At 70.6% G+C, this 24,000-nt stretch overlaps 10 protein-coding genes across 10 annotated transcripts; 5 read left to right on the top strand and 5 right to left on the bottom strand.

Annotated features, from left to right (window-relative positions):
* Positions 1–129: 129 nt before the first annotated feature.
* Positions 130–2,538, top strand: MICPUCDRAFT_52283 (uncharacterized protein; the record flags this gene model as incomplete). The annotated part of the gene is made up of 1 exon (XM_003062620.1): positions 130–2,538. One exon carries the CDS (start codon positions 130–132, stop codon positions 2,536–2,538), a length of 2,409 nt encoding a protein of 802 aa, XP_003062666.1.
* A 307-nt stretch (positions 2,539–2,845) lies between these two features.
* Positions 2,846–3,454, bottom strand: MICPUCDRAFT_7162 (uncharacterized protein; the record flags this gene model as incomplete). Its single annotated transcript, XM_003062380.1, has 1 exon — positions 2,846–3,454. A coding segment is annotated over one exon (609 nt), but the record flags the coding sequence as incomplete, so codon positions are not given.
* Positions 3,455–3,852: 398 nt separating this feature from the next.
* Positions 3,853–4,872, bottom strand: MICPUCDRAFT_52281 (uncharacterized protein; the record flags this gene model as incomplete). Its single annotated transcript, XM_003062379.1, has 1 exon — positions 3,853–4,872. The coding sequence occupies one exon, from the start codon at positions 4,870–4,872 to the stop codon at positions 3,853–3,855; it is 1,020 nt and encodes a 339-aa protein (XP_003062425.1).
* Positions 4,873–5,029: 157 nt separating this feature from the next.
* On the top strand, positions 5,030–5,933 carry MICPUCDRAFT_52280 (uncharacterized protein; the record flags this gene model as incomplete). The annotated part of the gene is made up of 2 exons (XM_003062619.1): positions 5,030–5,080; positions 5,229–5,933. The coding sequence occupies 2 exons, from the start codon at positions 5,030–5,032 to the stop codon at positions 5,931–5,933; spliced, it is 756 nt and encodes a 251-aa protein (XP_003062665.1).
* Positions 5,934–6,068: 135 nt separating this feature from the next.
* On the bottom strand, positions 6,069–8,478 carry MICPUCDRAFT_52279 (uncharacterized protein; the record flags this gene model as incomplete). Its single annotated transcript, XM_003062378.1, has 2 exons — positions 6,069–7,947; positions 8,132–8,478. The coding sequence occupies 2 exons, from the start codon at positions 8,476–8,478 to the stop codon at positions 6,069–6,071; spliced, it is 2,226 nt and encodes a 741-aa protein (XP_003062424.1).
* A 176-nt stretch (positions 8,479–8,654) lies between these two features.
* MICPUCDRAFT_42253 (uncharacterized protein) lies at positions 8,655–10,205 on the top strand (the record flags this gene model as incomplete). Its single annotated transcript, XM_003062618.1, has 1 exon — positions 8,655–10,205. The coding sequence occupies one exon, from the start codon at positions 8,655–8,657 to the stop codon at positions 10,203–10,205; it is 1,551 nt and encodes a 516-aa protein (XP_003062664.1).
* A 213-nt stretch (positions 10,206–10,418) lies between these two features.
* On the top strand, positions 10,419–11,576 carry MICPUCDRAFT_52277 (uncharacterized protein; the record flags this gene model as incomplete). Its single annotated transcript, XM_003062617.1, has 1 exon — positions 10,419–11,576. One exon carries the CDS (start codon positions 10,419–10,421, stop codon positions 11,574–11,576), a length of 1,158 nt encoding a protein of 385 aa, XP_003062663.1.
* Positions 11,577–11,579: 3 nt separating this feature from the next.
* MICPUCDRAFT_29249 (uncharacterized protein) lies at positions 11,580–13,697 on the bottom strand. Its single transcript, XM_003062377.1, has 3 exons — positions 13,637–13,697; positions 13,279–13,365; positions 11,580–13,094 (listed from the first exon to the last, which is right to left on the bottom strand). The coding sequence occupies exons 1-3, from the start codon at positions 13,637–13,639 to the stop codon at positions 11,775–11,777; spliced, it is 1,410 nt and encodes a 469-aa protein (XP_003062423.1). The 5' UTR covers positions 13,640–13,697; the 3' UTR covers positions 11,580–11,774.
* Positions 13,698–13,838: 141 nt separating this feature from the next.
* MICPUCDRAFT_68730 (uncharacterized protein) lies at positions 13,839–15,394 on the top strand (the record flags this gene model as incomplete). The annotated part of the gene is made up of 2 exons (XM_003062616.1): positions 13,839–14,642; positions 14,794–15,394. The coding sequence occupies 2 exons, from the start codon at positions 13,839–13,841 to the stop codon at positions 14,905–14,907; spliced, it is 918 nt and encodes a 305-aa protein (XP_003062662.1). The 3' UTR covers positions 14,908–15,394.
* A 2,859-nt stretch (positions 15,395–18,253) lies between these two features.
* MICPUCDRAFT_52273 (uncharacterized protein) lies at positions 18,254–23,843 on the bottom strand (the record flags this gene model as incomplete). The annotated part of the gene is made up of 3 exons (XM_003062376.1): positions 18,254–19,728; positions 19,857–20,092; positions 20,236–23,843. The coding sequence occupies 3 exons, from the start codon at positions 23,841–23,843 to the stop codon at positions 18,254–18,256; spliced, it is 5,319 nt and encodes a 1,772-aa protein (XP_003062422.1).
* Between the last annotated feature and the right edge of the window lie 157 nt (positions 23,844–24,000).

The raw sequence follows: 24,000 nt of genomic DNA, 5'->3' as shown, positions 1-24,000 counted from the left end.
CTCCGCCCACGCCTCGCTTTCAATCCCCACCCGCGTTGCCTTTCAACTCCGCTTCTGACGCCTTTCAACTCCACCCCGACGTTCGCTCATATGAAACGACCCTCGACCCTCAGCGACCTCTCCGACGTGATGTCCGCGCGGGCGTTGGAGCGGGCGGACGCGCTCGCGGACGCGACGGAGCGCGCGCTCAAGCTCGTGACCGGCGGAAACGAAGGCGAAGGCGACGACGCGGAGGAAGAAGGCGGCGGAGCCGAAGAAGCGGTCGAGGGCGAGGAGCTCGAAGGGTGGGAGATGACGGAGCCGCCCGCGGCGTCGACGTCGTCGCTCGAGCTTATGATTCGCGTCCCCGGCGCGGAGGACGACGACGACGCGTTAGAGCACGGCCTCCTCGCTGAGATCGCGGCGATCCGATCCATGGCGCCGGAGCCCGCGAACGCCGCGTCGTTCTCGGACTCGCCGATGGTGTCTCCGGTCGGATCGCCGTCGTCTAGGAGCGGCGGCGGGGACGATCCGTTCTCCGCGTTTGGCGGGCGAGCGGCGGCGGACTCGAGCGACGCGGACTCGTCCCCGTCGACCGCGCCGCCGCCGTCGGCTCTAAACCCCGCGGCGAGGGCGTCCGAGACGTACCTCCTCCCCGTGGAGGGTCTCGGTCTCTCCGCGCGCGAGGTGTCGTCGCTGACGGATAAGCTCGCGCGATTGGACGAGCGCCTTCGGAAGCTCCCGACGCATCGGTTTGAATTCACGCGCGCGGTGAAGACGACGGCGACGCGACCGTTGGGCGCTCTGAACAGCTCCTCGCTCGAGACGCTCCGCGCGGACTTCGCCGCGGACGCGACCGCGTTCCGCGCGCTGACGCAGAGAGCGCTCGCGATGGGGTCGAAAGGGTTAGCGTGGGAGCGCGGCTCCGGCGTCGCCGCGAACGGGTTGGACGAGGGCGGGCCGCTGTGGAACGCGTGGTCGGACTCGCTCTTCGAGCACGTCGTCCGGCGCGGGGACGCGCTCCTCGAACGACTCGAACGGATCACTCGAGAGCTGTCCTGGGTCGTGGACACCGTCCGCGGCGGCGCGGTCGGCGATGGCGGGGAGGCGTTCGTGCCCTTAGAAGGGAGCCGCGCGGGCGGCGGCGGTGGCGGCGGCGGCGGGATCGCGTCGGACCGCTGGGAAGACGTCTCCGCGTCCGTCCCAGGCGGGGGAACGTGGAGGAAGAAGCCGTCGAACCCCCCGGACGTCGTCGTCTTGGACGAAACGAGGCGCGCGCACGTCGCGCGTCTCGACGCCGAGCTCGCGTCCTTGCTCGAGCTCGTCAGGGCGGTGAACGCGAACGCGGCCGCGGACCTCCCGAAGCTGGAGAAGAACGTCGCCGCCGCGCGCGCTGGGCTCGCGTCCGAGGCGACGGCGAAGGCGACCGCGCTGACGGAATGGTTCGCCGCGGCGGAGGCGCGAAGGCGACGGAAGTCGTCCGCCACCGCGGCGAGCGCGCGCGCGGCCGCGAGCGCGGTCGACGGCGCGTTCGAGCCGCCGTCGTCGACGCCGACGCCGAAGCCCGCGGCGACGGACGGCGCCGAGGAGGACGCGCCGAGGACATCGGCGGACGTCTCGAGCTCCCCGGAGGCGCTCGAGCTCGCGTTCGACGTGGAGATCTCTCGCCTCGACGCGGCGGACGCGGCCGCGGCGGCGGCCGCGAAGGCCATCACCCGCCGCCGCAACGCCATCGAGCGCGACCGCGCGCACAGCGAGCGCGTCGGGAAGCACGCGGCGCGAGCGAAACAGGACGCGGACGCGCGAGTCAAACGCCTCGACCGCGTCGCCGACGCCGCGCGCGCGTCGTTGCGACGCCGCGGCGCGTCCGCGCTCGTCCCCGAGTGCGAGGACATCGCGGCGGACGTCCGAGAGTTTGGCGACGAGGTCACGCACGCCTGGGCGACGCAGACGTCGCGGTGGGCGGAGTTCGCGCGAGACGCGACGTCCGCGGTGGCGATGGGATACGTCACCGTCGTCGACGCCGCCGCGGAGTGCGCGACGGAGCTCGCCGAACGCGGCGCGAAGGAGCTGTCGGAGCGGACGCAGAGAGAGGACGCGGGGCTCGACGGCGACGGCGACGTGCCGCTGAGCGTGATGTTCGGAGGGAGCGGCGGCGGCGGGGGTGGCGGCGGGGGAGGAGGTGGCGTGGGATCGGACGCGCTCGCCGCCGCGGCGAGGAGCGTGCGCGAGTCCGGGTCGAGGGCGATTCGAGACCTCGCCGGGAACCTCGGGTCGAACATCTCGAAGCTCTCGGACGCGTTCGGCGCCGGAGGGTGGGCCGCGCGGTTCAAGCCGGGGGCGAAGAAGACGAGCGGCGGCGGCGGCGGCGGCGCGGCGAGGGACGACGCGGGCCCCGGCCCCGGGGGGACGAAGGCGCCCGGCGCGGGGGCAGAGCGCGACGGCGACGCGGCGACCGCGGGCGTCGCCGCGGAGGCGGCGTCGGCAGCGGGCGAGGACGGCTCCGAGGCGCCCGAGGCGGGGACGCCGAGAGAGTCCAAGGCGACGAAAACGCTATGAGAGGACGTGAAGCGCACGGAGGACCGAAGGGACGCGCTCGTCGCGAGGAAGACGTGGCTGAGAGAGCTGCTCGTGTCGCAGACGCCGCCGACGTTCTCGACGAAGCTGACGATGCGGGAGGACGCGAAGACCCCGCCGCCGCCGCCGAAGCCGCCGGCGCCGCCGCCGTCCGCGGCGCTTCCCTTTGGCGATAGCTTGATCTGACGACGTGAACGATATCGGATCATACATTACATTCATTCAAAGTCACACGACGCGTCGTAGATACATTACGTGTACGTTCGAACGATATCTCCGTCCGTCACTTCTTTCTCCACCGGTAGAGGTACTCCTGCCTCCCGCGCGCCCACTGCGCTTCCGGTACCTCCGTCAACGACATCGCCTCGAACCCGTTCGCGCTCAGAAGCGCCTCCACGATGCTCGGTCTCAGCGCGAACGGCGGCCCGCCCTCGAAGTCGCCGATCGGGAACACCAAGCTCACGAGTTCCCCCCCCGGTTTGACCAGCGCGCCCATCCGCTTCCCCCACTCCTCCCTTCGCCCGGGCGGGATCGCGCACAGGAACGTGCAGTCGTACACCAGGTCGTACTTCTCCCGCGGCGCGTGCGCGAAGAAGTCGTCGACGACCACCTTCGCGCGCTCGCCGACGACGTCGCCGCACGTCGCGAGGTACGCCTCGCACGCCGCCTTCGCGGTCTCGCTGATCTCGAGGCCGACGACGGCGCGGTCGCTGGACGCGAGCGCGGCGACGGCATATCCGCGACCGCACCCAGGAACGAGCGCGACCCCGTTCGGGAGCGCGCCGGAATCGACGAGATCCGCGAGCGCGGGCTCGGCCCTTCGCGCGTCGAACGCGTCCCCGGGGTTCAGCCCCGCGGCCCACATCTCTTCCCAGTTCTTATCCGGCATGTCGGCCGGATAGCGTTGTTGTCGCGCCGCCGCGGGCGAGACGACGTCGCGAAGAAGATCCTTCGGCGAGGAGGACCGAGCGAACGAGCGACGCGGTCGCGATCGCGAACGCCCCGCCTTAGGCGCGTTTCGAGCGAAGGGCGCGGACGACGAGAGACGAGCGGCGGCGACGGACGTCGCGACGCGACGGAGCGGAAGCGCGCGCGCGAATCGAGCGGCGACGTACGTTCCGACCGCGAGCATGCCACGCCCGTGCGGTGCGCGCGGGGTATGCCGCCGCGGACGGACCAGCCGCCGCGGCGTCGCGGCTGGTCGAGGATTTCGTCACAGTGTGTCATATCATCCAGCAGCAGCAGCGCAGCGCGCGTGTCACAAAATACAGAAAGTAGGCACCTCCCTCAGTGCCGCTACCTCCTCACCGCGATGTAGGCGTAGAACACTGCTTTGTTCTTCCGTATGATCCTCCCTAACCCCCCACCGCCGCCCGTTACGTCCTCTTCCACCTCCGCCGCGGTCGGCGGCGTCACGTCCCACTCCAACGTCTCGTCCAATAGCAGCCCTCGCCTGTCCTCCGCGTCCCCGTACGTCACGCACACGTACGTCCCCCCCGGTCGGAGCACCCTGCAGCTCTCTCGCAACATCCGTCGCGCGCGGCTCCCCTCCGTCTCCGGGTCGTCGTCCAGCTGGCACATCGTGTCGAGCGTCGCTTTATCTAACACGACGTCGAACGCGCCGTCGCCGTACGCGTCCATGTCTGTGACGTCCACGACGTCGTAACGCACCGGGCGTCGCGTCGCGACCGAGAGCGGCCGCGGGTCCGCGTTTTCGTCGTCTTCGTCGTCTTCGCGCGCGCGACGTTCGCCGCCGTCGTCGCCGTCGTCGTCGTCGTCGTCGCTGTCCGGCTCCACCCCCGCCGCGGCGACCGCGTCCGCGCGCCACCTCGCTTGGTTCCTCGACGACGTCTCCCGCATGACGTCGATGCAGTTCTCGGAGTAATCCACCGCGGTCACCGCGACGAAGCCGTCGTCCGCGAGATCCTCCCCAAGCGTCGACGTCCCGCAGCCGAGGAGGAGGATCGACGACGTCTTCTCCACCCCGACGGACGATAGCAACGCCGCGATCGCGTCGTAGCCGACGTACCACTCGTTCGATACCTCCCCCCTCGTGCTGTTCGCGCCGATAACGCACCCGGTCGCGTACCGCGCGTCCCAATACGCCTTGCTGCCGTAGATGGACGCGGACGACGACGACGCGTCCGAAGTGGGGGCGACGACGGCGCGCCCGCCGCTCGGATGATTCGAGGCGGCGTCGTCGGAGGCGTCCGAGTCGGAGTCGGAGACGTCCTCGCCGCGGTCGCGCCGTTCCTCGCGGTCGAGGAGGCGCTTCTTCGCCGCGAGCTTCGCGAGGAACGCGTCGAGTTTCGACATCGATCGGTCGCGGCGCGAGGCCGCGGCGCCGGGCGATCTGATGACGCGCGCTTTGTTCTGTTTGGTGTGCCGACGAACGCGACGAAAGCGAAACTTCAGAAAATCGGCGGGAACGCGAACGCGGCGCGCCACAACGAGTCGCGCCGCGCCGCACGATATGCGGGTCGAGGTGTTCGACGCGACCGCGGTGCGTGCGCACGTCGACGAGGTGCGTCTCCCCGGCCAGTCTCCCTACCCCCTCGCGCCGTCGTCTGGTCGTCCGCGCGTCTCGTCGTCGTCGTCGTCTCCGTCCCAACAGAACCCGATCTCGCGCGCCTCCTCCCTCACCTCGATGGCGACCTTCCGTCCGTCCACAGGTTCGACGCGTGCACGCGGAGTGCTTCCCAGGAGAGGTCGCGGACGACGAGCCGGACGCCGCGTTCTGGGACCGCGTCACCGCGTGCCACGACGAGGACGCCATCACGTGGTTCCTCCTCTTCGACGACGACGGCCCCGCGATCGAAGCCGAGGGATCCGCCCATGAAATGATTTTCGACGCGAAGACGTCGCCGCCGCCGCCGCCCCCCGCGCCGCGACCGCTCATCGGTTTCGCCGCGGCGACGCCGTACACCGCGAGCCTGTACGGCATGCACCTCGGCGTGACACGACCACACCGAGGGCGAGGCCACGGCGCGTGGATCATGCGAGAGGCGCAGTGTTGGGCGCACGAGCGCGGCTACCCCAAGGTCCAGGCGACGGTGGAGCGCGCGTCGACGCGGCTGATGAAGTATTACGCGTCGCTCGGCGCCACCGTCGTGGAGACCGGGTTCGGGGGCGGCGGCGGCGGCGGCGGCGGCGGGGAGGCGGGGAGCATCGTTCGCGTGGAGAGGGTGTTCGACGAGGTGATCGCGACGACGGAGAGGGACGCGAGCAGGGCGCACGCGAGGGCGTTGGAGTCGTCGGCGGCGGCGGCGGCGGCGGGGTCGGGGGCGGGGACGCGGAGAAGGCGAGCGGCGGGGTCGGGGGCGGCATCGTTCGCCGCGGGCGCCGTCGTCGCGATGCTTCTCCGGAGGCGGCGATGACGTAGGGCTATGAACGTGGCCGCGGTCGGGGGATGGCGCGCGTCCGAAGAGCGATATAGTACAGCATATATTAGGAGCTACGTAGGATAGACGAGCGGTCCCGTCGCGTCGACGCGCTCGGGAAACCGCTAAACCTTAGCTCAAGTCGGCGACTTTCCAGTGCGCGGGAACGTCCACGTCGTCGTCGTCGTCGTCCCCCGCGTCTTTAAATTGGTCCGCGTCGAACCCGGCCATGAGCGCGGCGGCGACGGCCCTCCCCGCGGGCGTTCTCGCCCCGCCCGGGGTCATGAGGAGCTCCCCGGGCCCCAGGGCCGTCCCCGCGGTCGTCGCCGTCGCCGTCGTCGTCGTCGTCGCCGCCGCCGCCGCCGACCCCCCCCCGCCGGTCCCGCCGGTCCCCACGCCGTCGTACCGCTCCCCCGCGCCGCCTTCCTTCCCGATCGACTTCACCCTGACCTTCCCGGTCGCGGGGTCGACGCTCACGTTCAATCCCATCGCCGCGAGCTCCTGCGAGTCCGCGGCGGCTTCCGGCTGCATCGACTCGATCTCCTTCCTCGCGTCCTCGCTCCCGTGGCACAGGTTCCGCGTCGCCCACAGCGCCCACTCGCGCAGAAAATCCTCGCCATCCTCCCCACGCGTCGCCGCGAGGATGATCGGCACGCCCCCGAGCTTCACGACCTGGTCGCACACCCCCGGGCGGTTAAACATCGCGTTCGCGAGCGGCGCGAGCGCGTCGACGCGGTACCCCGGCCACGGCCGCGCGGTCGGAAACGGCGCGTGGCCGTCCCGCAACGCGGCGGGGCCCCCGACGACGTCCGGGTCCAACCTCGGCGCCGCGGTCGGCCCTCGCGCCTTGGACGTGTTTCCCGCGCCCATCGGGGGCGGGAGCGCCGCGGTCAGGCCCAGGAGGAGTCTCGGGAGGCCCATCGCGGCGAGCGCGGTGACGACGTCATGCGGCGTGTTCATCGACGACGGGCGGATCTCGAGCTCGGTGAGTCTTCGGACGAGTTTGAGGCTCTCGCGGAGCACGGCGGCGGCGGCCGCCGGCTGGTCGTCGTCGTCGTCGTCGGGATTCGCCGCCGGAATCGCCTTCACCTCCGTCGACGCCGACGCCGACGCGTGCACCGCCGCGGCCGCGCGCGAGGTCATGTCCAAAAGATACGCGAGCGCGCCGTCGGACAACGGCGACGGCGCCGGCGGTTCGGCGGAGCCGGGCGCGGCGGCGTCGGCGTCGGCGTCGCGTCGCGGCGGCGGCGGCGGCGAGCTCCCGATCTCCTCGTGCACGAGCGCGAGGAGCGTCGCCTGCGTCAGGGAGAACCTCTCGGTCGTGGTCTCGTCCGGGAGCTCGGTGATCTTCGCGCCGCCGCCGCCATCGACGGCGAGGGCTAAAATTTTCCTCCGCAACGCGTCGTCCCTCGCCGCGGCGACGTCCGCGGCGCCTCTCGGCAGCGACCGACACAGCGCCGGGAACCGCTCCCCGCCGTGCGTGCAAGCCGCCCTCACAAACCGCGGCAACCACTCCCCGCCGCCGCCGCCTCCCGCGCCGATCGCGTCGTCGCACGCCGCGCGGAGCAACGGCGACCACAGCGCGCGTCCCGCGCGAAACCCGACGACGTCGTCGTCGTCCACGGCGTCCCTGGCTTCTTCCCCGACCTCCTCCCCGCTCTCCTCTCGACCGCGACCGCCGCTCATCACGCGCGCGTGCGCGAGCATGCACAGCGGCGGGTGCGCGCGCCGCGCGGCGGGTCCTCTCAGCGCCGCGACGGCGGCGACGCCGTCAGGGAACACCGCGCGCCACACGAGGTCGGCGTCGGCGCCGCCGCCGACGGCGCAGTTGCACGCGAGCTGCGTCGCGACGACCAACTCGCTCACCGCGTCGTCGTTCTCGTCCGTCGCGCGCTCCGCCGCGGTCGCGAGCGCGGGGAGGAGGCGACGGAGCGCGTTCGGGAGGACGTGGACGCCGGTCGAGGCGCCGCACGCGCCGCCGCGCGCGACGGGCTCGCCCGCGACGCAGTTTCTGAGGGCCGTTCCATACAAAGCGATGTCGGGGTGGAGTTCAAAGGCGTCAGTTGAAATTGAAAGGCGTCGCGGGCGGGGATTGAAAGCGGGGGGTGGGCGGAGAGAGACGCCGGGCAAAGTCCTTAAGGATCGGCGTTCACCACGCGAACGCGGTCGTATGGGGACCAGTGTATAGAACGCACCGCAGCGCGCGGAGGAGCGGAAGGAGATAGGCGGATCGAGACGCGAACGCGGAGGGGGCTTCGATCTCGACGACCGCGGCGAGGGCGGCGGCGAGGACGACGGGCGCGCCTTCGCGCGCGAGCGACGCGCGCGTCGCGGCGTCTCTCGCTCGCGTCGCGACCTCGTCGAGCGCCGCGCAGGCGGCGGCGTCGTCGCGCGCTTCCACGCTCGCGCGGAAGCGGTCGATCGGAGAATTCGACGACGACGTCTTCGGAGTGGGTGGGATCGCCGGCGCCGGCGCGACGTCCGCGGTCTTCTTCGTCGCCCACTTCGACTCCCCGCGCTGCGGGCGCGTCGGCGAGGTCATGGTGCACGCGTCGAGGCGCGCCTTCGCGTCCCTGACGACGGAGGGAGGGTGTACGCGCGCGCTGACGTTATGGTGCCGACCTGCGCGATTAATGCATTCTTCTTTCTCGGAATTCTCGAAAGAAATCGCAGCACTCGTTCTTCTCTCCGCTCGTCGTCGTCAGAACGCGCCGCGCGATGGACGGCGCGGTGCGGTGCCTTCGCGCCGCCGTGCGCGCGGACGAGTCCTCCGCGTGCGCGATCGTCCTCGCGGACGATCCGTCGATATCGTATGGCGACGTAGGGTGGGAGACGTTCGCGGAGCTCACCAGGCGCGGATGCGTCGCCACCGCGAGAGGGAAATCGCACGCGCGCGATTCGATCCTCGTCGCGGGGCATCGCGCGGCGGCGCGATACCGCCCCCACCCATCGCCGGACGCAAACCCCGCAGACCTGGAAGCGTTCCATCCGTTCGTCATCGACGTCCACTCCGATCCGTACGGATGGGTCGGCGAGACGACGCGGGGCGGCGAACGACGCGGAGGCGACGCGACGACGACGACGACGACGACGACGACGACGACGACGACGACGCGGCGATGCGACGGCGGCGCGACGAACGTCTCCCTCCTCGCGTCCGCGGTCGCGTCCGCGCTGGACGACGCGCGGGATGGCCGCCGCCATCGCGCGCGTCCCGACCCCACCTCCACCCCCGCCCCCGCCGACGACGCGAAGGCGACCACCGCGACCGCGAAGAACACGAAAGGGAAGCGCTCGGGGCTGTGGGGGTACTCCCCGCCCGCGTCGGCGACGGCGTGCGTCTACGTCGACTGCGCGGCGGATCTCGCCGCCGGCGTCGGCGCGGACGACGCGGTGGCGTTCATCGACGCGCTGCGCGCGGACGAGCGCGTCGCGGTGGTCGTGGTTTTCATCAGCGGCGGCGGCGGCGGCGGCGGCGGCGGCGGCGGCGACGACGACGTGGGGAGGGTGGCGCGCGCGCTTCGGCGGCGCGCGGCGTGCTTCGTCGACGTCGTCCCGTTCGGGGTACCTCCGGGTCCCGCGCCGGGTCCCGCGCCGAACGACCTTCCCGACGCGCTGCTCCGCGTCGAGCACGTGCGGACGTCGGGACGGACGAAGGTGGATATCGAGTCGATTCGCGTGACGTTCGAGCGAGACGGCGGCGGCGGCGACGGCGATCGGCGCGAGCGGCGCGCGCGCGCGACATTCGCGCCCGCGCCCGCGGCGGCGGCGGCGGCGGCGGCGTCGTCGTCGTCCAGCCTCTCCGCCGCGCAGGCCGCCGCGGAAGCCGAGGCCGAGGCCGAGGCGAACGCCGCGCGCAAACTCCAAGCGTCCGTGCCGTTCAACCTCGGCGTCACCGCGAGCGAAGCCGCCGCGCGCGCGACGGTCGACCTCCCGTTCGAGCACCAGGGCGAGGGCTTCGGCCGCGCGTACGACGACGGCGACGCGTTGTCGTACCTCCCGCGCGCCGCGGGCGGCGGCGGCGGCGGCGGCGGCGGCGGCGGGGACCCGCCGTCGTCCGCGACTTTTGTCGGCACGCACAGTCGGCACCGTCCCTCGCCCGCGGCGCGCAAAAGCGCGGGGATCGAAGGCGTCGGCGGGGGAGGAAGGCGGCGCGGCGCGGCGGCGGCGGAGGCGGCGGGGACGATCGTGTACGCGCGGGATTCCGAGGACGACGAGCGGCCGGATAGCGGCTCGGAGGGGGACGAAGCGATCGACTTCGAGTCGTAGTAGACGTGTTGGGTAGGTAGTAGACGTGATGTGACGCGATATGTGTGCGCGTAGTTTGGACGCGCGCGTGTGCGCGTCTCTTGAGCGCGCGGTTGGTTAGGCGTCGGCGCCGAACGAAAAACGAAACTACTTTTTCGCGTCAGCTGTCGTTTTCGCGTTCCCGCCGTCGGATCCGACGAGGGACGACGCGCACTCCGACCCGCGCGGGATGCGATGCGCCGCCGCGAGGACTTCGCGCGGCCGGGCGCCGCGCCTCGAGAGAGCGACGTCTTAGCGCTCCTCGGACTCGCCAGGCTGGGGAAGGAACACCGCGGCGGCGGCGACGGCGCGGGGACGACAGGGAGGACGCGCGAGCGGAGGGCGGCGGATCTGGACGACGACGAGGACGCGAGCGCCGCGCATCATCGCTCGCGTCTGTACCTGCGGGAGATGACGAAGCTCGCGACGCCGCCGAGGAAACCGTGCGCCGCGCGGACGGCGTCGTCGCGACCGGCGTCGGGGACCGAGGTGAACCGAGGGAAGGTCTCCGGCGCGGGCGGGTTCCGGATGCGCGACCTCATCATGCGGGATCCCGACTTTGGAGGGGAGCGGCGGGCGTGGGAGAGCGAGAGGGACTACGGGTCGCCGGCGGCGAAGAATAGTCGCGGGTTTCGCGCGGTCGCGGCGATCCCTGACGTCGGCGGGAAAGTGGACGACGCGAGGATGACATCGTCGAGAGGGGATGGGAAGAAGACGAAGAAGAAGAAGAAGAAGGAGAAGAAGAGGAGGAGCGGAGGCGACGACGACTCCACCGGCGACGACGACGACGACGGCGTCGCGTTTTCGAAAAAGACGGCGAGGGAGCTGAAGCGACGACGCGCGAAGCGCGCGGAGTTGCTCGAGATGCAGCTCGCGTACGCGCGGAAGATGGAAGCGCGTCGCATCGCGTCCGCGGCGTCGTCGCCCGCGGTCACCGCGCGCGAGCCGCCGCCGTCGCCGCCGCCGCGGTCGCCGCCGCGGGAACGAAGCGTCGAGTCGTCGTCGCCCCCGGAGGAGGCGCCGTCGCCGCGGCGCCGCTTCGAGCGGAGGCCGCCGGCGTCGTCGAGCTCTGTTCCCGCGTCGTTCGATTTCGCCGACCGCGCGCACGACGCGATAGAGGAAGCCGCGGTGCGCGAGACCGCGCTGCTGCACGACATCGATCGTCTGCTGTCGATGAGAATCGCGGCGGCGCCGACGCCGACCGCGGAGGACGACGGCGACGACGACGACGCGTCGGGCTCGGAGGACTCCGCGGGGCTGAGCCCGGACGAGTCCGCGAAACTGCGCGCGTGGGCGCGCGCGGACGAGCTCGATTCAGACGAGCCTCGAACGCAGACGCAGCAGTCGCGGTAGCGTAGGTAGTCGAGCGACTTAGTTGGGGGGAATCAATTCATACGTATAAACAGTAATGTGAGTGATCGAGGGAGGTTTGCGTCGACCGCCTCTCGCGCGTCGCGGCGGAAAACGAATCACAGGGAGCGAGCGGAGCGTCCCGTCCCCTATCGGCGAGGCATCCGCGGACTACAGTAGCCAAAAGAACCTCCTGACTCCTCACATGTCCACGTCCCCGCGCGTGAACCCGGGCATGTCGAATCCCTCCGCGAACGCCTCCACCCGCGCCCGAAGCTCGTCCACCTTCGGGTTCCCTTCCAGGCCCATCTTCCAGTCTTTCAGCATCTTCCCGTGCGACGACTGCACCTCCAGCGCGAGCTCGACGGCTTCGTGGAGGAAATCCGCGATGGTCACGAAGTCCGCTTCTTTCAACCCTCTCGACGTCATCGCGGGCGCGCCGATCCGGCATCCCCCGGGCGTGAGCGCGCTCGCGTCGCCGTACACCGCGTTTTTGTTGAGCGTGATGTGCAGCATATCGCAGATGGTCTCCATCTTCGACCCGGTGAGGCCGTTGGGGCGGAGATCCCACAGCACCAGATGATTCTCCGTGCCGTCCGTCACGAGCTTATACCCGCGCGACATGAGCGCGTTCGCGAGCGCCGCCGCGTTCGCCTTGACCTGCGCTTGATACGCCTTGAACACCGGCCCGGTGGCGTATTTCAGAGCCACCGCGAGCGCGCCGATCTGGTGGTTGTGCGGGCCGCCTTGCAGCGCCGGAAACACCGCCATGTTGATCTTGCTCTCGTAGTCGTACGTCTGCCCCTCCGGCTCGCCTCGCTTCGAGGGGCGCGGACCGCGGCGGAAGAAGATCATCCCCGCGCGCGGACCGCGGAGGGACTTGTGCGTCGTCGTCGTGACGATGTCGGCGTATTCGAAAGGGCTCGCTTGCTCCTCCGCGGCGACTAAACCTGAGATGTGGGCCATGTCCATCATGAGCATCGCGCCGCACTTGTCGGCGATATCGCGGAAGCGCTTGTAGTCCCAATCGCGCGGGTACGCGCTCCCGCCGCAGATGAGCATCTTCGGGCGGAAGTCCATCGCCTTCTCCTCGAGCTTGTCGTAGTCGATGTACCCTGTGGAGTAGTTCACCTTGTACGGGAGGGACTCGAAGAAGATGGACGTCGCGGAGATCTTCTTCCCGCCCGCGGTGTAGTACCCGTGCGTGAGGTGGCCGCCCGAGGGGAGGTCCAGACCCATGATCCTGTCGTGCGGGACGAGGAGCGCGGTGTACACTGCCATGTTCGCGGGGGAGCCGCTGTACGGTTGGACGTTGACCCCCCACTTGGACTTGTCGAGGCGGAACGCGGCGAGCGCGCGGTCTTGGCAGAGCCTCTCCACCTGGTCGATGTTCTCGTTTCCGCCGTAGTACCGCGCCCCGGGGAGGCCTTCGCTGTACTTGTTCGTGAGGCACGACCCGAGGGCTTCCATCACGGGCGCGGACGTGAAGTTTTCGGACGCGATGAGCTCGATCCCTCGGATCTGACGGTCGTTCCATACGAAGCGATGTCGGGGTGGAGTTCAAAGGCGTCAGTTGGAGTTGAAAGGCGTCGAGGACGGGGATTGAAAGCGAGGTGTGGGCGGAGAGAGACGACGGCAAAAGTCCTTAAGGATCGGCGTTCACCACGCCAACGCGGTCGTATGGGGACCAGTGTATAGAACGCGCCTGACGGAGCTTCTCCTTCTGCACGAGCTGGTAGATTTCCGGGTCCGCGTCCTTGAGGGTTTTCAGCGCCTCCGGGAAGACGGGCTCCTGCGGCGCGGCGCGGCGCGAGAGGGGTCGGGCGACGAGAGGGCGGGTCTCGCGTCAGAGAAGGGGGGGGGGTTGGACGTCGTCGTGTCGTGCACGCGAGCGCGCGGCGGCACGGCACGGCGGCGAACGCGAGGGACGCGCGGGAGGTTGGGGAAAAGCGATCCCCGTCCAAGTCGAACGAACGCAGATGATCGCGTCGACGCGCGATCCCCCGCGCGGATCCGCACGGTCGGTCGCGAGGTATCGAGCCGGGATCGATCGCGCGGCGCACCATGGCGATCGCGGGGGTGACGAAACGCGGGGTGTGATGCGAGTGCGCGCTGTGTGCGCCTCCGAGAGTGCGCCAGGGTCGACGTCGACGGCGGAGTTGGTTTGAAGACGATGAAGTCGCACGCTTCGTCGCGCAGAGAGGATCTTTCCACGTGGCGCGGGACGACCTTTTCGCGAACCCCGCGTCGTCAGTACAACTAGAGATGGCCGCGCGAGCGCGGTGGTGCGTCGCCCCGCCTCGGGCGGTTCCCCGACGACGCGCGGGCGGGGACGCACCCGGACGCGCGCGTCGTCGGCGCGGTCGCGGCGCGAGCGCGCCGAGAGCGGCGGACGGTCCGCCGCCCGCCGAGGCGGCGTCGGAGTCCATCGCGGTCTCTACAGGTAGGTCCGCCTCGGACGACGCCAAGACGGAGCTCTGGGAACGATGGTGGTTCGAAGCCCGCAACGCGGACGCGCTCGCGGTCCTCGCGAAGATGCCCGGCGCGGACGTGAACCGCAAGACCCGGCCGCGGATCGACCCCAAAGGGAAGGTCGCGTTCGACCCGGGCGGCCTCACCGCCTGCGCGCTCGCCGCGCAGCGAGACGACGCGGCGTCGATCCGCGTCCTCGCGTCTCTGGGCGCGGATCTGAACGCGCGCGATGCGAACGGCGCGTGCGCGCTGCATCACGCCGCGTTCGCGGACGCCGCGGACGCCGCGGACGCGCTCGTCGACCTCGGCGCGGACGCGAACGCGCAGGACGCGCGCGACGGCAGCACCGCGGTCATCCTCGCCGCCTACGGCGCGCGAAGAGAGACGCTCCGAAGGCTCGTCGCGAGACACCCCGTCGTCGATCTCTCTCTCCGCGACGTCGGGAACGCGACCGTCGCGGGGCACTGCGCGCAGCGGAGGCTCGCGGACGAGCTGCTGACGATCTTGAAGCTGTGCGGCCCGGGCGGCGCGGGGAGGTTGTTGCGAGGGGAGAAGGTGTATCTCGGGAAGCGGCGCGAGCTGACGGGGCAGCTCGAGGCGCGTCCCGTGCCGTTCCTTGAGGACTTTCGCCGTCGTCTCTCTTCGCCCACCCCTCGCTTTCAACGCCCCCCTCCCGCGACGCCTTTCAACTCCATCTGACGCCTTTGAACCACCCCGACGTCGCTTCGCATGGACCCTCGAGCCTCAGACGCTCCCCGCGCGTCCGCACCTCGCCGAGTTGTGCGAAGCGTGGGGCGCGCGCGTCGCTGAGGGGGACGATAAGAAGGCGCTCATCGCGAAGCTGTTGCAGCGCACGCCGTGAGTATTCGTCGTTCGTGGGGTTAACCCTTAGTCGTAGAACTGCTACAGTAGCTATCGTAGGGTACAACTACGGTACTCGTTCATCGCGCGGCGTTTCTCTTGGCGGCGAGCGCCTCGACTTTCTTACGCATCCGCCACATCCACTCGTCCTCCTCGTCCCTCCGTTCCCCGCCCGGGCCGGACATCCCCGGGATGGACCTCGAGACGAAGCGGAGACTGGCGCCCATACGATCCCGATCGCGAGATGCTGCACGATGGCCGTCGCCCTCGCCGCCGCCGGACGTCCCCGGCCGCGACTGACTGGAGAATTTGCGCATCGACGCCGACGCGCGCGACCGGCGCGCGTCTTCCAAATCTTCCATCAACCGCGTCGACGCCTTCGTTCGTCCGCCGGCGCCGCTCGCGCGCAGAGAACTGAAGCCGTACCGCCCACCCGTCTCCTCGCGCATCAGCCGCTCGTACGACGCGCGGTCGTTATCGTAGCCGCGCGCCGGCGCGAGCGGCTCGCGCCGGTCGCCCCCCCCGCGGAGGTACTCCATCGGACGCTCGCGCGAATACCGCAGCCACCCGGGCGGCGTCCCGGGAGGTTTCCCTCTCTCGACCGCCTTGAACGCCTCGTGGTCGCGCGCGTTCGCGCCGGCGCCGTGGGTTCGCGTCTCGCGCGACCCGCCGACGGAGTACGAGTGCGAGTGCGAGTGCGAGTACGACGACGCGGCGCGGTCGTTCGCGTCGTCGTACCGGCTCTCGCGTCGACGTCCGCGTCCGTTCAGCGGCGGATTCGGCTCCGCGGAAAACGCCGGCGGCGCCGCGAGGTCGACGTCGTCGATGGTCTCGTCCAACGCGCCGCGCACGGCGTCGGACATTCCGTCGTCTTCGTCGGTCGCTTCGTCTTCGTCTTCGTCCGACGACGTCGAGGCCGAAGCGGCGGCGGCGGCGGCGGGGCGGACCTTCGGCGACGACGCGAGCGCCGCGGTCGAAACCGGCGGCTCGGCGGCGGCGGCGGCGGCGGCGTTTCTCCTCGCCTTCATCTCGCGCTCCACGTGCGTCTGCGTCTTTTGTTCGTAAAAGTACGCGCGCGCCCTGTCCGCCCTCGCCTTCTCCGCTCGCTCCGCTCTGTGTTCGCGTAACTTCGCGATCTTCGCCTCGACGATCGCGGACGGGGACGCGCCGCCTTCTTCCGTGTACGACTGACCCGCGAGGGACGTCAACGCCGTCGACGCGGCGTCGTCGTCGATCGTCGCCCTCCGCCGCGCCGCCGCGACGTCCTCCGCGAGCTTGAGCTCCTGGACCTCTCGTTCCAGGTCTCGTATCTCCTTCTCGAGCGCTTCTTCCGCTTCCACGTCCGCGGCGACGCTCGGCAAATCGAAGTTGAGTCTGGGAATCGTCGGCGGCGTCCTCGCGGCGGCGGCGGCTTTTGCGGCGGCGGCGACCGAGACTGAGGGCCGTTCTATACAAGCGAACGTCGGGGTGGAGTTCAAAGGCGTCAGTTGGCGTTGAAAGGCGCCGAGGGCGGGTATTGAATGCGAGGGGTGGGCGGAGAGAGACGCTGGGAAAAGTCCTTAAGGATCGGCGTCCACATCGCCGACGCGGTCGTATGGGAACCAGTGTATAGAACGCACCTGAGACCGAGACCCCCGGGTTCGCCGCGGGCTTATTAGGCTTCTCCGGCGTAGGGCGCGCGCTCGTCGCTCGACTCGCCGCCCTCGACCGGCTCTCCTCTTCAAGCTCTCTCAGCTCCCTGAGCACATCCTCGCGCTCCTCCGCGGCGAGTCGAAGGGACGCGCCCAAGTCGCCGTGGTAGCTCGCCGCGACTTCGATCTCGCCCGGGGACCAGTACGATACCTCCGAGGTCGTCTCCTCCGTCGCCGCGTCGGAGAACCGCGGGCTGTCCTCACTGGTCCCCATACGACCGCGTTGGCGTGGTGAACGCCGATCCTTAAGGACTTTTGCCGCGTCCTCTCGAGTCGGCAGCCCGAGCCGCGCGAACGGGTCGTCGTCGTCGGTTACGTCACCATCCGTCCCGGTCTCGTCGTGGTCGTCGAACAGCTCGCGCGTGAGCGCCTTTTTCGGCCGCGACGCCGCGAGCGTTTCGTTTTCCCTCTCCTCGCGTCGTCGAAGTCGATCTCGGAGCTTCTCCGTCGCGGTCATCTTCCTCCGCGGTTTGAAGTACGACTCGTACATCTTCGTCGCTCTCGTCTCCTCCGCCTCCCTCGCCGCGTTTCGTCGCGCCTCCTCCTCCTCCTTCACGAGGAGACGCGTCTGAAGCTTCTGGCGGTAGTACTCGAGGAGCTCGTCCTCCTCGGTGAGGTCGTTTCCGACGAATTTTTCCTTCGACGCGGCGGCGGCGGCGGCGGACGGGTCGTGCTTCGGCGGCGTCGGCAGCTCGTCGTCGTCGTCGTCGTCGTCGTCGTTCGCCAGCGACGCCGAGACGCCGCCGCCTCCGGCGCCGACGTCGACGCTGCTGCGCACGCGATCCTCGAGCGCGCGGACGACGTCCTCGTCCGCGGTCGTGTCCAGAATGTCCTCGTCTCCGAGCGGCGCGCGGTCTCGTCGCTTCCCGCGCCGCGTCTTCGTCTTTGTCTTTTTCTTCGACGTCTCCTCAGTCTCCGTCTCCTCGACCGCCGCCTCCGCGACGATCGCCGCGCTCACCGCGTCCGCGGGCTCGTCCGCGTCCGCGTCGTACCTCTCCGCGACGTCGTCGATCACGCTCGCGAGCGCGCCGTCCACGTCCAGCGCCTCCACGACGGCCGCCACCTCGCGAAACGCGCCGTTCGCGTCGTGCGCGGGATGCGTCCAGTACTCGTGCCACGCCGCGCGCGCGCCCTCGCGTTGTCTGATGATGGTCGCACCGCGTGCGAAAAACGTTACGTTCACGGGGGGTCAGTCAGTTGAAAGGGACCAACGCGATCGAACGTCGAAACGAAACCGAGCGGAGGGTTAAAAAGGGTTGAAAAACAGAACGTTCAAACAGAACGCGCCTGTACGCCGCGAGCGCGTCGACCACCGAAGGCGGCGGCGGCGGCGCGCGGTCGCCGAACGTCGCCGGCGTCGTGGCCGTCCACCATCGGAACGCCTCCGCGGCCGACGACGGCCGGCTCCGGCTCGACGCGGCATCGCGGAGGTCTGCCGCCTCCGACGCGGTCGACGCGTTCGACGCCGCGGACGGCGGACGCCGCGCCCGCGCCGTCCCGGGCCGCCGGCCGATCGCCGCGCTCCCCGGTCTTCGCGCGAACGTCGGGGTGGAGTTGAAAGGCGTCAGAAGCGGAGTTGAAAGGCAACGAGGGCGGGGATTGAAACCGAGGGGTGCGCGGAGAGATGCGACGGGGAAAGTCCTTAAGGAATCGCGTTCACCACGCCAACGCGGCCGTATGGGGACCAGTGTATAGAACGCACCTCCCGGCGCCGCGGGACGCTGCGCTCCCCGGACGCTCGCCCGCGTCGCGCGCGGGGTACGGCGACGGCGGCGCGCGCGCGTACTTCGACGCGCGCTCCCTGCCGTGATGCGCCGCCGGCGTGACGGCCTCCAGAGTCGCGTTCGCGTTCGCCGCCGCGGGGGCTCTCTTCGACGTCGCGGAAGACGTTGTCCCTCCGCCGCCGAGCGGCCCCCACGCCGTCTTAAACGGCGTGCTCATCCGCGGGAACTCCCCGGCGATGACCGCGTCGAGCATGACGCCCGCGGCGTGCCCGACGCCGGACGCGCACGCGGGGACGCCCCCGGCGGCGGTCAATCGCACGCGGCACGACACCGAGTGCTCGTGCTCGCGGCCCAAGTTGTTCTCCGAAAACGTCGTCGCGCGGAGGTAACACGCCGCCGCGTTGCCGTCCCTGCCCTGTCGCGCGAAGACGTCGCCGAGGTGGCACAGCCGCGCGGACACCGCGACGGAGGCTTCCCTCCACTGGTCTGGGTCGTTGCGCGACTCCGCCGCGCGCATGCGCTCCGCGCCCAGCGCGATCGCGCGCTCGTATCGCAGCGCGGCTTCGCTCAGACGGCCTCCGTTGGCGTACATCGCGGCGATGGCGTGTAAAATCTCCCCCGGGTTGACCTTGATGTCTAAATGCTCGTACGACACCGGGACGCTCTCGAGCGCGGCGAGCGCGGCGAGGTACGCTACCTCCGCTTCGGCGTCTCTCGACGCGCGGCGGTGCACGGTCGCGATCGCGAACAGGTACGACGCGGATCGCGGGTGCCGGAACGACGCCGCCGCCGGCGATTTCTTCTTCTTCTTCTTCGTCGTCGTCGTCGTCGTCGCGTTCTCGTTCGCGTTCGTCTCCGCCCTCGCCTTCGCCGCCGCGGTCTCGTCCACGGAGATGGCGTGCCGGTAACACGCCTCCGCTTCCTCCGGGCGGCGTCGGATCATCGCGATCCTCCCTAACGACGCGAGCGTGGGCGACAGCTCCGTCCGCCCGGGACCCAAAACTTTCTCCCCCGCCGTCAGCGCGCGTCGCGTCAGCGCCTCCGCCTCCGGGATCCGCCCGGCCAGCCTCGCGATCGTCGCGAGGCTCGCCGCTCTGGCGTACACGTCCGCCTCCGCGTCCACGCGCCTACTCTCCGCGTCCCCCGCGGCGTGAAGCGCGGCCTCGACGATTTCCGGCGGCGTCGGCGCCGCGCCCGCGCCCTTCCCGGTGTTGGCGGCGTGGACGACGTCCGCGGCGGCGGCGACGGCGGCGGCCTCCGCGCGCTCCGCGCCAACCAGCTCCTCCTCCGCGATCGACAGCGCCTCTCGACACAGCGCGTCGGCTTCGTCCAACCGTCCGTCCGCGCACGAGAGCTCGCCGACCGCGCTCAGCATCGCGCCCGCGCCCTTGTGCCGCGCGCCGAGGACTGTGAATTGCGATTCCATTCAAAAAAATGTGAGTTCATCGGTCAGTTGAAAGGGGCCCACGCGATCAACGTTGAAACCAACCGGGGCGATGGGTGAAAGGCGTTTATTGACAGGAGAACGAACGCACCTGACATCGTCGCCGCCAACGCGAGCGCGTATTGTTTCCGCGCGTCGCCGAAGTCGCCGCCGCGTCGCAGGCACTCCGCGTGGCACCACGCCGCTCTCGCCGCGGGCAAGGACTGAGGGCCGTAGAACGCGACCGCGAAAGCGTACGCGCTCGACGCGTTCGTCCGCGCCGCGGCGTAGTCCGACCGCGTGTTGCACGACGCGGACGCGGTCTCAACCGCGTCGAGCGCGGCGTTTCTTCAGGGTCGTTCGATACAAGCGAACGTCGGGGTGGAGTTGAAAGGCGTCAGTTGGAGTTGAAAGGCGTCGAGGGCGGGGATTGAAAACGACGGGTGGGCGAAGAAAAACGCCGGGAAAAGTCCTTAAGGAACGACGTTCACCCCGCCAACGCGGTCGTATGGGGATCAGTGTATAGAACGAACCCGTGCTCCGGATGGTCCGCGCCCAAGATGGTCTCCAGCGCGCGCATGACGCGCGCCGCGGACGTCTTCGACTGCGCTCGGTGCCCCAACCGCGCGGCCGCGTCCGAGTGCCTTCGAAGCGCGCGGAGAAGCTTCACGACGTCCTCCACGTGCCCGCGCGTCTTAACAGCGCCGTCCGCGGTTTCCGACGCCATGAAAATCGTCTGACGCGTCACCGCGGGCGGCGCGACGGACGGCGCGTCGCTGAGCGCCGCTCGCAACACGTCCGCCACCGCGGGCGTCGCGCTCGCCGCGCACGCAGCCTCGCAGGCTTCCACCTCCAACGCGTGGAGCGCGAGAATTTCCGACCGCGCGACGTCCGCGCGGTCGTCGTCGTCGTCGTCGTCGTCGTCGGCGCCGCGCAGCTCGCTCGCCGCCGCCGCCGCGGCTTCGAGGCGCGACGAGACGACGTCCGCGAGAAGCTCGCGAGCCTCCGCGACCAGCGCTTTCGGAGAGCGCACGGCGACGCCGGCGCCCGCGCCAGAGGCGAATATCGCGTCGCGCCACACGTTCGGGAAGAAGTATCCGTAGTCGACGACGCCGGAGAAGGACCGCTCGTTGACGTCCGTGGCGGACGCCGCCGCGAGCGCGTCTCTGGTCAACTTTTCCGCCGTCGCGACGTCGCCCGCGGCGGCTTCGTTCGCCGCGCGCGCCAGCGTCAGCGCGCACGACGCGGCGCGGCCCCAGGACCACCCCGGGTCGTCTCTGCCGTCGTACGTCCCGACGAGCGCTTCGTGTATGAGCGCGGCGGCGAGGGAGGGCTCGCGGAGCCACGCGAGGAGGGCGCCGATAGCGAGCGCGGCGCCCGCGGCTTCGCCCGACGGCGGCTGCGTCGTCGTCGTCGCCGCCACGTCGTCGTCGTCGGACGCGTCGGACCCGGACGCCGACGCAGTAGTCGCGTCTCTCATCATGCGCCCTCCTCCCGGGACCCCGCGGACGTCTTCTTCCATCCACGACGCTAAGTGTTCCTCCCACGCGGACCACAGCGACGCGGGGAGGACGCCGTCCGGGCCGAGCGCGGCGGCGGCCACGTCCGACCTCGCCCCCGGCGCGGATAACCCGGCGACGACGCCTCTCCTTCCGAGCACCTTCGCGACGACGTGCGTCTGTCCAGCCGCGGACGCGTGCCATAACCCCGCGCGCAGAGAACGGCGGCTCCGCACGCGTCTCGCGGTCGCCGCGACCGCGCCGACGCTCCCGTACCCGTCCGGAGGCGCGTCGTCCAGAAAGTGCGCGCACAGATCCGCGTGGTAGCCGCGTCGGAGCGAGTCGCCGTCGCCGCCGACGGCGTCCACGGGGGCGTACCGCGCCAACACCGCGGCTCGGACCTCCGCGTCTCGGTACGCGAACGGGACTTCGTCGCCGGCGAAGCCGTTCGCGGCGGCGTACTCCTCGCGGCGGCGGCGGAGGGCGTCCGCGTTTGCGACGGACGCGGCCGACGACGCGTCCGAACGAACGCCGCCGGGGGGCGGGCTCGTCGGGGAGTCGTCGTCGTCGTCGTCGCCGCCGCCGCCGAGAAGACGTTTCCGCATCGCGCGCATCTCCGCTTCTTCGTCGAACCCCGCGAGAAGACCGCCGTTCTCTTCTACTTCTTCTTCTTCTTCTTCTTCTTCTTCCTTTGGCTCCTTTGGCGCGTCCACCGAGTGCATGTTGTCGCCTTCCTCGCCGCGCCGCGTCGCCGCCGCCGCCGCCGCCTCCGCGACGCGCTCCGCGCCCGTCTTATCCCCCTCGAAAACCTCGCGCTCGCGCTCCCACGCGCTCGCGCTCGCGCACGGCGCCAACCACGCGCGGAGCTCTCGCACCAACGCGTCGAACTCCCCCGTCTCGACGCGCGACAACACGCGTCCGCGGCTCGCCTCGAGAAGCAGCCGCGACGCGACGGGGCTCCCGCCGACCCTCGACGCGTATTTCCCCATGCGATCGACGCGCCGCCCGCCGATCGTCCCGGCGGCGCCCATCTCGACCGCGGCGCGGGAAGAGAGCGCCGCGCGACCGTCCGTCGCGTTGCTCACCGCCGGCGCGGCGCGCACGAGCGACCGGTTGGACTTTATCCGACGTGTCACCGCAGCCTTGAGCTCGTCCCGCGTGAGCCCAAAACGCGCGAGCGCGAGGACGACGGTGGTGATGCGCACGATGTCTTCGCCGAACCGGGCTTCCAGGCGCGCGAGCGTCGCGTTCGCGAGCCCCCGCGCCGTCCGCGGCGCGCGCGCGATCGCGGACTTCACCGCGAGCGGGACGAGCTCGATCTCGTCGTCGACGGAGGTCTCGATGGACGGCGCGGCGATGGACGACGCGCAGAGCTCCGCGGTCATCGGCGCGAGGAGACGCGCGTACAGAGGGGTCACGCGCGGACGCGGCGTTCGTTCGGACGCGTCTCTCGCGGCGTTCTCGTCTCCGTCGTCGTCGCGTGGTGTCCCGCCGCCGCCGGCTGCGTTAAACCGCTCGAGAACGAGCCGCGCGACCTCGGGGTGACACGCTCGGTACCTGATATCCTCGCCGTCGAGCCCGTCCGGCAGCGGCGCGTTTGACATGCACGCCGCGACGTCGCTCTCGGAGTCCAACGACGGGTGATGCAGAATCGCCGCCGCCGCGGGGCACCGCGCGACCACCGCCCTCGCGACGCCGTCCTCCGCGGGGACCTTCGCGTCCCTCGCGGCGAGGATGAACCGCACCGCGAGCGGCGGCGAGTGCGGCAGCCACGCCACGGTCGCGGCGAAGTTGGACGAGGAGGGCGGATTCGCGCGAGACCGGGCCGCCGCCGTCGCTCTCTCTCTTTCGGCGCTCATCACTTCGCCGTCGTCGTCGTCGACGACGACGACGCGTCTCTCGCGGCGGTCCAACCCCGCGGTCGACGCCGCGGCGAACGACGCCAACGGCGCCACCGTCGCGCACTCGAGCCCGTCGACGATGACCAAAATCTTCCTGAACGTCCCCGCGTGCTCTAAGAAGGACGCGAACGCCGCGGGAAGGTCCCCCGGGTCCGTCGGCAGAGGCTCGTGAATGTTGAATCGCGCCCTGAGCTGCGCGCACGCGCGCTCGAGGAAGTGCGCGACGTCGTTCCCGAACGACGCGTCGCCGAACGAGTGATGGACGACGTACGGCGCGCGTCTCTGCGGGAGCTGCTCGGACTTCTTCCGCGCGCGCGGGGAGACGTCTCCGGCCGCCTCCGCTTCCGCGCGCGCCCTCTCCTCGCGTTCCTCCTCCGCGTCCATCGCGCGCAGATTCTCCGCGAGAGTCGCGAGCGCGGTGGACTTCCCGCATCCTTCCTCGCCGGCGAGGACGAGCGTGTGCGGCAGCCCGAGCGCGTGGACGTGCTTCTCGAGCGCTTTCCCGACGGACCGCCACGGCGTCAGCCCCGCGACGGCGACGGACGACGATTCGACGACGGACGAGTCGGCGTCCGCGTCTCCGAGGACGACGTCGTCGCCTCGCGCGCCGGGATGCAACAGCGCGCGGGCGCGCGTCTCGTGCGCGGAGGACTCGAGCCACAGCCCGCGAGGGAGGTGGAGCTCGTGCGGCGACGTCATCGTCGCGAGTCGAGCGTGGCGTGGGTATCTATCGCGGCCGCGTCATCGGTCGCGGCGTGTCGATGGGAGCGGCGCGTCGTTGCTTTGCGCGTTGTAAACGGCCAAGTCTGAAGAGAAGGCGTGTCATCGAGCGCGAGCGCGAGCGCGAGCGGAAAAT

The sequence above is a fragment of the Micromonas pusilla genome (genome assembly GCF_000151265.4).
Source record: "Micromonas pusilla CCMP1545 genomic scaffold MICPUCscaffold_12, whole genome shotgun sequence".
Taxonomy (NCBI): domain Eukaryota; kingdom Viridiplantae; phylum Chlorophyta; class Mamiellophyceae; order Mamiellales; family Mamiellaceae; genus Micromonas; species Micromonas pusilla.
This window is presented reverse-complemented; position numbering and strand designations above follow the sequence as displayed.

Bases quoted from the DNA above. Each gene is read 5' to 3' on its own strand.
- MICPUCDRAFT_29249 (XM_003062377.1), bottom strand. The intron at 13,095-13,278 runs GCGCGTTCTATA...AACGACCGTCAG, and splicing joins AGAAGGAGAAGCTCCGTCAG to ATCCGAGGGATCGAGCTCAT.